Source organism: Martes martes, assembly GCF_963455335.1.
Source record: "Martes martes genome assembly, chromosome: 1".
Classification (NCBI taxonomy): Eukaryota; Metazoa; Chordata; class Mammalia; order Carnivora; family Mustelidae; genus Martes; species Martes martes.
The window spans coordinates 79,690,394-79,703,295 of NC_137888.1; the positions used below are offsets into that span (position 1 = coordinate 79,690,394).

At 39.6% G+C, this 12,902-nt stretch overlaps 1 protein-coding gene across 3 annotated transcripts in view; it reads right to left on the reverse strand.

The window, feature by feature from the left end:
* Positions 1-1,511: 1,511 nt before the first annotated feature.
* The window catches only part of PLCH1 (phospholipase C eta 1), a gene marked incomplete at its 5' end in the record, with an annotated part of 214,263 nt that continues 202,872 nt past the window's right edge, over positions 1,512-12,902 (reverse strand). For all 3 annotated transcript variants that reach the window (XM_080821571.1, XM_080821573.1, XM_080821572.1), the window contains 6 exons: positions 1,512-4,691; positions 7,226-7,580; positions 8,015-8,074; positions 9,634-9,713; positions 9,957-10,103; positions 12,329-12,413. In XM_080821571.1, coding sequence (XP_080677697.1) covers positions 2,611-4,691; positions 7,226-7,580; positions 8,015-8,074; positions 9,634-9,713; positions 9,957-10,103; positions 12,329-12,413 — 2,808 coding nt within the window. In that variant the 3' untranslated portion in view covers positions 1,512-2,610. The remainder of the gene's footprint in view (positions 4,692-7,225; positions 7,581-8,014; positions 8,075-9,633; positions 9,714-9,956; positions 10,104-12,328; positions 12,414-12,902) is intronic.

Consider the following 12,902-nt stretch of genomic DNA (forward strand, 5'->3'; position numbering starts at 1 on the left):
AAGATGACAATCAGAAAAAGCTCTCTAGAAGAAAGAATCCTCCAGGATACATCTTGAAAAATGTAGTGAGCAAAGGTGGAAAGTGCATTCTAAGGCAGAGGAGACAGGGCCATAGAAACAGACAAGGGCACCAAATCAAAGACAACCTTATATACAAGGCTATGGAACCTTATTTCATACATCATGGGGATCCACTAAAGGGTGTTCAGATGGCTAAATGTAAGTATTAAACAGCTTTACTTCCACCCTCTGAGGATATTGCTACTGCTGCTAGCAACTCTCCCAGCCACCAGTTGCTGCTCAGCTTTGGAATCGTCTACTACAGAACCTCTAAGAAAGGAGCCAAGTGGGAAACTTTGACACTTCCAGGGCTTACTCTAGTCAGACTCTGCAGAGACTGGGGCCTCCCTGCTAGCTCTCAAGAAAAAAGAAAAATTAGAAAACCTTTTAATATATGCTTGAGCTCTGACTTGCTGTGTGATTTCCTTGGGACTGACGAGTCTCTGATCCATCCTCCAAACAAGTGAAACTCTGATCAGAAGTGCAATCCAAACACTAAAATCTTGTACTAAAACTTAAACATCATTGCTTCCTCTTCTTTATTATTACTCTCCAAATATAATCATAACTCTTTCCTCTTTTCCTAAGTCCTATCAGTAGAAGAATACTATTTGTATAGACAACAGATGTACATGGTGTCTGGGGGTTGGTCTGATCACCCACCACTTGGCACCAACCATTTATGTCACTTCTAAATCATTCTGAAACACAGATGACACCCAAATGTAAACTCCTGGATTTTTTTCTTAAAGAATACTGATTCTACCAAATAAGGCAGCTAAATTCTATCCCTTTGCAAATGAATTTCAACAACTCTACATTGTGTCGATCTTTTTAAAAACAAGCCAAGGTCTAAGGATAGAACTTTGTGGGTTCTGAACCCCCAAGAAGACAAAAATCTCTCAGGTTTAGTAAGGGAATGAAATTGGGTCCCTCTTCCTTTCACTATTACACTCCTACCCCAACCAGCATTCCAGGGTTTATCCACAGAGAGGAAGATCCTCAGCACTGGGGAGAAGTTCAGAGTTGGGGACTGAGGATAATCAGGGTCTGATTGCTTTCCTCCCCACTCTTTCCCCATACAACAAACCTTCATGTGGTCTGATTTGCCAAACACAGCATCTTGGCTGCCCCCATACCCAGGGCAGGATTTGGGAAGGATTATTTTTAAACTAGCAATATTAACACAGAATGCAAAGAAACCCATTACATTTGATTTCCTTTCAAGTCACCTCACAAATATGATCTTTAAAGCAGAATGAAAACACTGAGACATAAATTGCTGCTTGAAACTATCCTCTGTAGAAGTTATCTCTTCTTCTGTGAAGAGATGAAAAGGAAAATAGTTCTGAGCACGCTGGGTCCCTTACTCAGCAATCATCATATGAACCCCAGTTGAAAAAAAAAAAAATTTCACAAAGTGCTTAAAAATCTGCTTTAATTATATTTCCATGAATTCCAAGAAGAACATCATTGCAGTTAATATTACAAAAAAGCAAAGAAGGACATCTGAACATGCAATAAAAAAATGGATTCACAGTGAAAATAACGTATGTTGGTACTAAAATATAGTTACTTGGCTCCATGAAGGGAAAAGGTTTCTTCTAATTATCTATTTACTTGGATTTTATTATGAGAAAATATTTTTCTTCTTCTTCTTCTTCTTCTTCTTCTTCTTCTTCCTCTTTTTTTTGCTTGACAGCTCTGGGGATGTTTTCAATCTTGTGTTACTATTATTGTTAGTGTCTGACAGAAGTCCCTCATTCTGAAAGCCATTATTTGCAGTCTATAATTTAATCAGAAAATTCAAAAGTACAACAAATAGCTTGGCAACTGTGTTCTTGTTACATACAAAGCCATTAGCAAAAATATGTAACAAAATTTATGTAAAACAAACAATTTTGTCCTTATATACATAAGTTTGCTTTATCCTCATACCCTCACAGCCTACTCTAAAATGAGAGGGTGTGGGGTGGGGGGGAACGGCTACCAATCTCCTCTGAACTCATTCTGCACGGGGTAGGGAAATCTTAAAAGGCAGGGTAACTATTTTAATCCTCTTTTGACTGAGTTATAAAAATGCATCTGGGCTTCTCAAGGAAGAAGGAAAACTAAGAATGATGATAACGGCTTTAAAATAAAGAATTTATCCCTTTGTCCTTTGCGAAGTTTCTTAATGACCTCAACAATGATAGAGTAAAACCGAGTACATTTGTGACTGTGATCTGAGGGCAGAGTAGAGAGCGGGGCGGGGAAACAGACAGACATCAGAACCCAAGCTGCTGCTAAGTTTCACAACAAAAGCATGCACATATTTCATTTGGAGAGCGTTTACACTTCAGGGGAGAAAGATCATACGCACAGGGAAATGTCACCCCGATCTATATACAAATGCAGAAACAGGAAGAACACGGGGAGTCAAAGGGAGACCAAAATACAAGTTTAAAAATACATTTTTAAAATCATTTCAAAGCCAAGGACCATGTTTACTGAAAACTCTGACAATTCTCAGAATACCTTGTAAACATTGAAAATGCAGCTTGATATAATTCACAGTCTCAAAAGAAAATAAATTTCTGGTTTATCTTCACTGTTGGGCTCGGTCTGCAGAATGGAATGATCCGAGCAAAACGGGTCGCCGTAGCCCGGGCGCAAGGCGGCACACGCCCCTTCTGGGATGCCGCGGCCTTCCAAGCCGCCCGCTTTGCTGCTCCGCAGGTAGCCAGCGATGTACGAGCCCGTGGAGTGCCGGTTGCCAGCGGGCAGGGGCGCCGAGGGTTTGTTTCGCAGAACCACTCCTCCCACGTGGCTGGGGTTGACGCCTTTTTGCTTGTTGGCTTCTTGCTTTTCCTTGGCACGGCTGGCAATGTTGCGCACTCTGCTCTGGCTTCTGGATGACAACTTTCGGACCAGTGCCCTGGGGAAATGACTGGCATCTGGCTTGGAATAGAGCACCTGACAGCCCTCTTCCTGGTCGAAAGACACAAGCTTCCGCAGCTGCTCGGTCAGGGCGTCTATGGGCTCTAATGACTTTGTCTTCGCAGTCACGCCCTTCTTGTCTCTAATGCCGGTTGTAACAAAACTCTTACTAATGCACTGGTACTTGCTTTCAAAGTTGCAGGCGATGTCCTCTGATGTTAAGTCCCCCAGACTTTTGGATTTGCAAGGGCTGGGCAGCTTCAGAGCAGGCAGAGGGGGATGCGTGGGCTGCCTGGGTGCAGGGGCATGCATGCCTTCATCACTGGACAGGGGCCCACAGGTCTGGTTCACTTTTGCATCTAAATTTGAGCAGTTGTTGTGCAGAAAACCAGCACCCGGGTAGGCTAGACAAGAAATACTTTGATTTTTGACATCTTGAATATCGTTGAGTATTTCAGAGACAGAAGGGGGAAAAGTCTCTTTACGGTAGCCATTTCTCAAACCTCTTTGAAAATGTTCCACCACGTCCTGGCCGTACTGTGGTTTTAAGGGAGAAGCAGAGTGACTTGCATCCTCTCTTCTATATTCATAGGTTGTTATGGACAGGTTTTCTGAGTCTCCATCCACTTCCACGAGACTGCTCTCTCCAGAATTTAAAGAGAGAGTGGTTTCCGCTATGACCTCTCCCAGTGCCAAGTCGGTGGAAGTGGCGGGGCTGTGGTTCTTTAGTGTTTCCCACTCTTTGCCATTGGTGGGACTTTTTGGTAACCAGCAGTAAGAAGTATAAGACCCAGGCAGGTCGTTTTCCACAGCCCCTGTCTTGGCCTGACCAGGAAGGATGTCATCTGGCTTGGCTTTGGAGACAGGAGTGCACGTAGTTTCACAGACCGTGTGTGTTGAGTGTTTGGAGGTCTCGGGACTTGAGAAGGCAATCAGGGCAGGAGACGAGCACAGGAAAGATGCCTTGGATTTTCCCATGGAAAAGTCATGCCTGAAGGGCATCTTTTGCTCCAAGGTGGGCAAGGAAGGATGACTTGACGTGACACTGGTGCTAGGGGGCTGAGAAACAACTGTGAGGTTTGCCTGATCACTGGTCTCCTCAAACTGGCCAATCAGTGCTGAGATAGAACTGCCTGGCTCATTCTCATTGGTTAACGTGACATTGTCAATAAGATGGGAAATTTCACTCTCCTGCAGAATGGCAGTAGAATGCGAGTCGGGTATGTCAGAACAGAGCATAGAGACGTCTGACAAAGAAAAGGATGTTGCAGCTCGGCCCATAACCCAATTCCCTTCCAAATTCTTAATCTCCAGACTGCTTTGAGAAAAAATGTTCCCTGACAACGTACTTTTTTCCTCCGCAAAGCCCCCAGCATTCCCATTTGCCTTGGTTTTCACACCACATGGACCTTGTGTTAGGGTAACTGTAGGATCAAGAGCCAAATGCTGTCTTGGGGAGAGGAATCTGATGGGGCACTCCTGTTCCTGGCCATCACCTGACACATTTGCTTTGGTTCTCCCACCCTTGGGACCTGCCACTCCCAATTGTTCTCCCGTGATTGGCGTGTTGGCAACAGAAATGGTGGAGTCCCCCTGGCTGATGTCTTTGTGAAGGAGGGCGCCAGAGGAAGAGGATAACTTTTTGTTGAAATTTGGCAAATGTTGGTCTTTTATACTTGCCTTCCCTTTTCTTCTTCCATCCTTATCTTCTGCTGAATGAAACAAACAACATTTTAGGTAATATGTATCACTTTTTGTAGACCCTGCAAACACTCATGTTTGTCTTCAGACAGACAAATGGAGAATGTAAATCTGTTACATCGTGACAGGATATAGTTATGGATTGCAGAGGTTTGCAACAAAGTGTCTGTGTGATGAATAAATGGTAAAATATATTTATAGGAATTTCACTGAAGCTTCCCTTTGAGTATCTATTACATCAGCTAAGGATGTAATAGTCATTGTCAAAAAAAAATGTCAATGAGTTACCATACTTTTACAGTGAGGATTACCTTAAGTTGTTTCCTATTCAGATTTGTACTACACAGAAGCATGGCAATAAAAATAGAACAAGACAGTTCTGTTAAACAAAGTATCGCAGTACCTGTAAGCAAGATACTATAAGCTTTCAAAGTTACACATGGATTAGTAAAAAATCACAAATCATATTATTTTTTTTAAAAAGCATACTGGACGGTGCAATAAATGTATTAAAATACCAGTATCTACTGATTCTGAGGTGTAAAAATAAAGACTTGGTGACCAATTCTATGCCGTTGTTAATATCTAATTTTTTCTTAATTATATTTTTGTTTTTAATATGCAAATTCCATATTGCATTCTCCCCTAAAAGAGGCAATAAGTTATTAGGCACAGTATAGAAATCTACAAAAACACACAATTCACAGGAATTTGGGGTACCCCATCATACTTAGGATAATGCTCATACAGTAGCAAATGTTCAATTATTTTTTACCTAATTCTTTTAATAGTTTTTTTTTAATGTTTTCAGTCAGGATATATAAGAAAGAAGAATTTATTTATCTTATTAAAATACCTTCCTAACTAAAGAAAAATTCATCATAAAAGGTTTGACAAATCCAAAAATTATAGAGAAAAAAATTAAATATCCTATGATGTTACCACTCAGAGCTACTGTAAGCTCTTTTAGAGGTACAGAATTATATATAGAATTTTGTATTCTGCATTTTCTCCACTTGTTTTTTTTTTCTACATTATAACTTGAATCATTGCATGGCTCTGTTTGTTCTATATTTACCACAAGTCTCATATAATATAAATGAGAATGACAAATTTATAAAGCTGTTAAAGGGAGGAAATATGCATCAACTCAATACTGTTTTCTGGATTAACCAGTATTTATTTCTATTGAGTAGAGCTTTATTTCCTCCCAAAACGGGATTTTGAAATAAACTTTAAAGCACATATTTCATCGCTTCTCTGACACCGCTCTTAGCGAATTTTCAAAATTTTAAACTTTTTCTCCCTTTAAATAAGCCATTCAAAAATTCATTTGTTTCCCTAGAATATCTTATAATAAAAATCAATACAAGCAACAGGGAGTTTGTGAGAAAGTGGGACACTGAAATTAGACTGTATGGGGTGCCTGGGTGGCTCAGTGGGTTAAGCCTCTGCCTTCAGCTCAGGTCATGATCCCAGGGTCCTGGGATCGAGTCCCACATCGGGTTCTCCACTCCGCGGGGAGCCTGCTTCCTCCTCTCTCTCTTTGCATGCCTCTCTGCCTACTTGTGACCTCTGTCTGTCAGATAAATAAAATCTTAAAAAAAAAAAAAGTATCTATTGAAATTAGACTGTATGATAGAAGGAGAATTTCCCTAAAGTAAACAGGTATCACATTATATTTGTCTGAGATGATCCTGATTTAATTAAAACACTTGTCATGGAGACATCAAATGGAGAGAGTTTTGGTACTTCCTTTACCAAAGTCAGAGGAAAGAGTCACTGCCACAACTCAGGAGCTCCTTGGTACCTTGCAAAGCAGGCATTATTTTTTATCAAGTTCTTGGTATGAGCAAAGCATTATGCTCAAATTAGGGGAAAAGACAGGTAAGGCTTGATCCGTATGCCTGAGGAGCCTATAACTGGACAGGAGCCATAGACATGCTTCCTTCCTGCCAACATCCAGGGATCAGGGAAATGAGGCCACAGGAAAACATCACCTGAGCTACCTCTTGAGGAAGCAAAGATTTCTCAAGTGAAGAAGATGGCTTGCTTTTGACATCTAGCTTGACTTCTTTCTCCATAAACATTTCTAATTGTGGAAATGTGTCATATGTTGGGGAAAGAAATACTACTGTATCCAACCTCAAAGAAAAAATCAATATAATTCTATTTTACCTCAGAACAATCAGTAAATATTAAACCCACTTGGAAAACCAAGATCTCTGCTCCAGTTTTGTCTGTTTCACCTCCCTGTAGAGCACCCCATAGACCTCCGGGATCCATACCATCACACCTGATTGCTCCCCTTATCCCCCTCACTATCTATTTCAAATGTCAGTGTTATTTTAAGGCTTTAGGTGACTAGGAAATATTCTTTCCCCTTCTCTTCGAAGTTTAAAATCTGGCCTAAAGTTAACATTAAAAATTATTTTTTAGTATATTTTAACTTTGACTATAAAATGTCAACCAGGTCATAATGGTAATCAGGGACCAAAATATGGCTTCAAAAGAGTTATTCTTAGAGAAACGTAAAGCATCTTACCCAGGGAGTGTTCTTTTCCTTCAGTGTCTTTTGCTGTTGCAGATATAGGCAGTGACAAAGCCCCCAGAAGACTTTTGTCAACAGGCAAAGAGACAGGGCGCTCTTGCAAACTCCGTGTGGTCCTCCTCAGGACACCGTCTTGATCTCTTGAAGCTTCGGACACAGAATCTTTAATCTCTACCATTTCCTGGAAGCCCATTTTGCTCTTTTTTCTGCCTTTGGCCGGAGCACTGGCTGTGCGTCTCAAAATCCTATCTCCAATGGATCGTTTCCGAACATAATGGGAATTGTTTTCCGAAGAACCGTGCCTGGGATTCTTATTGAACAATCCCTTCAGACCTTGGAGCTGTCTGTTCTGAAGACACAAAAGGAGGAAGTGCAGGTTAAGCAAATCCCATTGTGTCAACAACTTGCCTTCCAAATGACAGCTCCATGAAAAGTGGACACACAGCAACATCGTACAGCCATCGAAGGATATTCAAACCAAGAAAACTGCAGCTCACAGCATGTCGACACAACGTCATGCACGCCTTATTGACCTTACTTTGTGACGAGGCAGCCTTCCATTTTTTTGCAACCAAGCTACCCAGGAGCTTCCTATCCGGAGATGGCAAGGTGATGGAAATGTTTCCACACTTAATAGACTGCTATGAACTTCAAGCCACCTTAAAGCAACAGATGCATGTTTCCAAGTGGGAAGCAGGAAATGGAGTGGTATGAGAGCATGCTGCCATGACCATTTAAAAAGAAACATGTCAGCACGAACAGGGCACCATGCCGAGAAACTACCTTTGTAGCTCCTAGAAAGTGCAATATAGTATAACTGGGGTTGAGTATTAAAGGGCTCCACTGCAAGGAAAGAAAACAAACACAACAGAACACAATGTGGGCTCATTCAAGAAAGTGTACAAGTGTACAAGTGTACTTGTACAAATGTACAAATGTACAAGTAACAACAAAAGACAAGAACGCATATGCGTCTAGCACTCCTTCTTCCACCTTCGATTTCAGCTTCATGTGGTACTCCACTCATCACTGCCACATTGTGCTTTATGCATCCCAACCCAAATACACCTCCAAAGTAATCCATAATGCGACTTAGAAGTAGGCATCTATTTAGGAGAACAGAAATCCTGTGGAACACTTTGATTCCTTCCTGGCTCAAGTTTTAAATAAATTCTGAATGTTACTGTTTCCCTTGAGAGGATAAATGCTAGAGATACTACTTAGTTAGGCTGGGATCCCTAGAAGTTCAAGAATCATCTTCCAACATTTACATTTGTGTGCGTTTATGTCAGATGAACCATCAAAGTAAGCAGCACAGACAGAAACCGAGGACTACAAGAAAGGCATAGAAGAAAACTCCAGCACTCTTAGACATAAGATCCTTAGTGCCCCTCCCATACCAACTGATGGAAGGAAAAACATTATACCCCCTAATTCAGCCTGAACTGGTCCACTCCCTAGAAATTGGCTTACAGTCATGATATTAATATTAGCCAACATTTTTGAGCATTTACTCTATGTCAGGCAACTTTCTAAGGATAACGTAGTTTTTTATGAGATGGGTACTATTTTTACCCTACCTTTACAGATGAGGAAGCTAAGGCACAGAGAATGTCTGTAACTCTACAGGAGAAACTCCAAGCAATGCAGACTTTTCTAATAGAGAGCACTGGACATTCCTAGGTGCTAGCCAAGGCTCTTATAGTCCCTCCAAATCACATCTGGTCCCAGGAATTCATTCCAGTGGCCAAGTCCCCAATTACTTGGCATGACTAAAGGACAGCCTATTGATCTATAAACCTCAAATGAGTTGTGTAATGAAGAGAGCTGCATCAGGAGAAAACTAGAATACATTCTCGTCATCTAGTTCTTAAAAGAGAAAGTCCTTATAACATCCTTATAAGTCCTGTGGGTGGCTTTAAATGCATTCATGGAGTTTTAGGTTTTTGGCTAAATACAACGGCACCAAATGAATGCATCCCCCCAAGAACGGGCTGGAATCACAGTTTGGTTAGTGCTGGTAATTCATCAAACATCTGAGACACCACATTGCCTGCTACAGCTGGCTAGGTCTTCTTAAGCAGTAAAATAAAACTCAATGTTTAGGTAAATATTTACTGTTGTACTAACAATAAGTATACAAAGGAGCTTCTGAGAGAATAGCGGTTTTCTCCTAAGCCCGGAGAGGCCACACCCCAAACAGTGGAAGGAGCACATGTGGATCAGGACAGGACCTGACAGGCTGGCACAGGGGGTTTGCTGGGCTTCTCACTGGTTTTTTGCTAGAGAACAACTTTGTCGAGATGCACGTGCCTTTTAAGCGATTAGTCAAAAAAATAACTTTGTTAAGGAAGGACCATATTATTGTCGCACATGACTTTAAGCCCTATCCTCTTTCTCACCTTTCCATAGATTTCATTGATTGTTATGTGGACAAATATAGATGCTTCTGTCAGTCCTTCCAGATAGACATGCCGGTAGCCTGAGAAAAGCAAAGAAAACAGTTTCCTTTTACTTGGACTTACATTTGGTTTTCCCATGGGTGCAACTAAATGAAGTATTTGACTTTACTATAATTCTTTACATTTCAAAAACATGTTAACACTCATATACCACATTTTATATAACATATATGCCAGAGGTTGTATATATCACATATCATATATTAAATTTTCCAAAGAAAACTGAATGTCTGCCCAGAGAGGAGAGGCCAGCCCCTGCCTACCGGGCACTAAGCTGCTGAAGGTCACGGTTCTTTGTCCAACGAAGTCTCGTCCAATTGGGTCATGATCCCACACCAGGAACCGAACCAAAGCTATGTCTGGCATGTGTACTGTAAATGTCAGGGTTTCTTCCCACACAGGGTTAAATCCTCAGAGAAATAGGAAGAGAAAAATCAGAAAAGCAAAGGGCTTGGCTAAAAATGAGTTGGCAGCAACATCTGCAAAGCAGACTGAAAATTGCTTGCAATGGTTATTAAACTCGCGAAGATGACCAAGCCACTCCAGGGTGCCTTCCTGACATAAAGTCTTGGAATTCGCCCCATTGCCAGAAAATAATTGGTAGGAAGATTGCCTGTAAATGATTACATTAATTCTAATAATCTTTGATGCCCAAATTGCATTGTAGGGGACATTTCTTGAGGTGATTTTAGAACACTTCAAAAAGCTCAAGAAGTATCTTTAGTATTGATCTAAGAATAATGTTTTAGGAGAAAAAAAAAAAAAAGGAAGAATGAGAGAGATCCTGCCTTGCAGTAACAGAAAGAATTATGCTTCAGACCCACAAAAGATTCTACTCCTATAATAATCACCAGCAAACATTTTATAAGGTGTTATATGGTTTCGATGCTACTGTACATATAGCATCTTATTTAATTCTTATAGCAATCCTCTAAGGATGGCAAGGCAGGAGTTTTGTGCTTTTTTCTAATTAAGAAAAAAAATGCATTATGATTAGCTTTCAAAGCTATATAATTTTTAAAAATCACACAAGTAACAAATGCTTTTTTTAAACTAAGAAATGCAAGTATTTATAAGTCATTTTGTAGTTGCGAAAACCGATATGCAGAGAAAATAGTGCACCTAAGGTCACACAGATAGTTAGAGAGTCAACTCAGAATGTGCACTGTTGTTCTCCAGTGTCTTCCCGTGAAGCAAAACCTTAATACATGGAAGATATGTTTCCATAGCTATTGAAAATAAATAGATACATAATTCAGCTTATATTCTGAAAGGTAAAAATACATTTATTTCTTGATAAAATTTTCTCTGATAAATTACATAAACTGATAAAAATTCAAGTATTCTCTAAGTTTCTTTTCAAAAATTAATAAATTTTATTAAATACATGTATCCAGGAGGCATCAGCTACTTAACCTTACTACTAAATGCCTCAGCTAAGGAAATAATTATGGGCTGAGATCATTGACATGTCCCTTCTTAACAAGAGAAGAGACTGTGTTTTTGTCACTTTAGTAATGACTTCTCAATTACTTCTTTAGATAAAAAAAAATGACAAACAAAAAAACAACAAAACAAAAACAAAACTATGACCATTGGTGGGAAAATGCAATATAGGAAGTCTGCTTCCTTTAAGCATGTTATTTCCTAAAATAATAGGTTTCTGCTACTCTTGAATCCCCAAACTCCTTTCCTTAAGCTAGCACTTAGAAAAGCTCCTCTTAAGGGGGCACCTGGGTGACTCAGTCGGTTGAGTGTCTGACTTGATTTTGGCTCAGGTCATGATCTTGGGGTAGAGAAACTGAGCCCTGCATCCGGCTTGGTTTACACTCAGTACGGAGTCTGCTTGAGATTCTCTCTCCCTCCCCATCTGCCCCTCCCCCTGCTCATGCTCACGCTCGCTCTCTCTCTAAAATAATCTTTAAAAAGAAAGTCTGAAACTAGTGATGTATGAAAATGTTGGCTAATGGAATTTAAATTAAAAAAAAAAGAAAAGAAAAACTCCTCTTAAGCTCTCACTATAAACCTCCAATTTCTTAAATGTTTTGAGGATTGTGGTTTAGAGTACTAATGAGAAAAGTAGGTATTCTGTAATGTTTGTCAAATGTATGAACAAACACCATGTAAGAAGATTACCAAGAAAAAGACATGAGGCTTAGGTTAAGAAAGCTTTTTTTACATCATGGCCGGAATACAAGAATGGTGTCCACCCACCATATGGACATATTGAGAAGTAAACTGGACCAAGCATGCTGGACTTGCTTTTAGAGTTTTACATGCTCCAGAAAAAAATTGAAAAACCATCAGGACATATAGGTGTCACGAGTGAGAGCTCTGAAGTAACTTACATCATGAAAATACAATATAAAAATGTAATAGAGGCATTTTCCTAAGTTTTAACCCAGCCCTTTAAAATACTGTCAATTCTATTCATTAGAAAAAAATTGCTTCAAAGGAAAGAATTTAAGAACCTAGATCACAAATCCACCAAAACATACCATGCATCTAACATAAACTCAGATGGCAGTTATGAATTTTAGGGTTGTTTCTCTTCTACATAGCCAAATTTTTCTTTTTCAGTGCAAATTTTATTTCTAGAGCTTCTTGATTAAAAGTCAACAGATTATCATCTTACCATTGTCGTCTACTACACGAGTTTGATCTTTACAACAGTCTACCGGCAATCCAATAATTTCAACTTCAACAAAAGGATCAATGATCTATGTAAATAAAGAAAGAGTATTATTGCAACCAATACATTTCTATATGTGTGTTAAGTAACTTGAGAATATTGGCCAAAATGTCCATGTTTCAATAGTAACCCATTTTATTAGGTGCTTACTAAGAAAGAGAAACTGTATAACAGATTTTGGTATATGAAAAAAAGATTAAATTTTAGTTTGCCAATATTTACTGATGCTACACAAATTTTATCCAATGAACCTACAACTCCGTTCAAGGTATATGTCTAACGGAAATGAGAGCTCTTGTCCATGCTCAGAGCAGCTGTATTCATAATATGTAATATGTATTCATAATATTCACATACTAGAAACAACCTAATTGTCTATCATGAGTAGGATGGATGAACTGTGGATTATTCATTTAATGACTGCCATACAATAATGAAAAAGAAAAAATTCTGCAACATAGACATCATGTTCAGCAATTCAGACCTAAAAGGGTATATACTGGGAGCACCTGCCTGA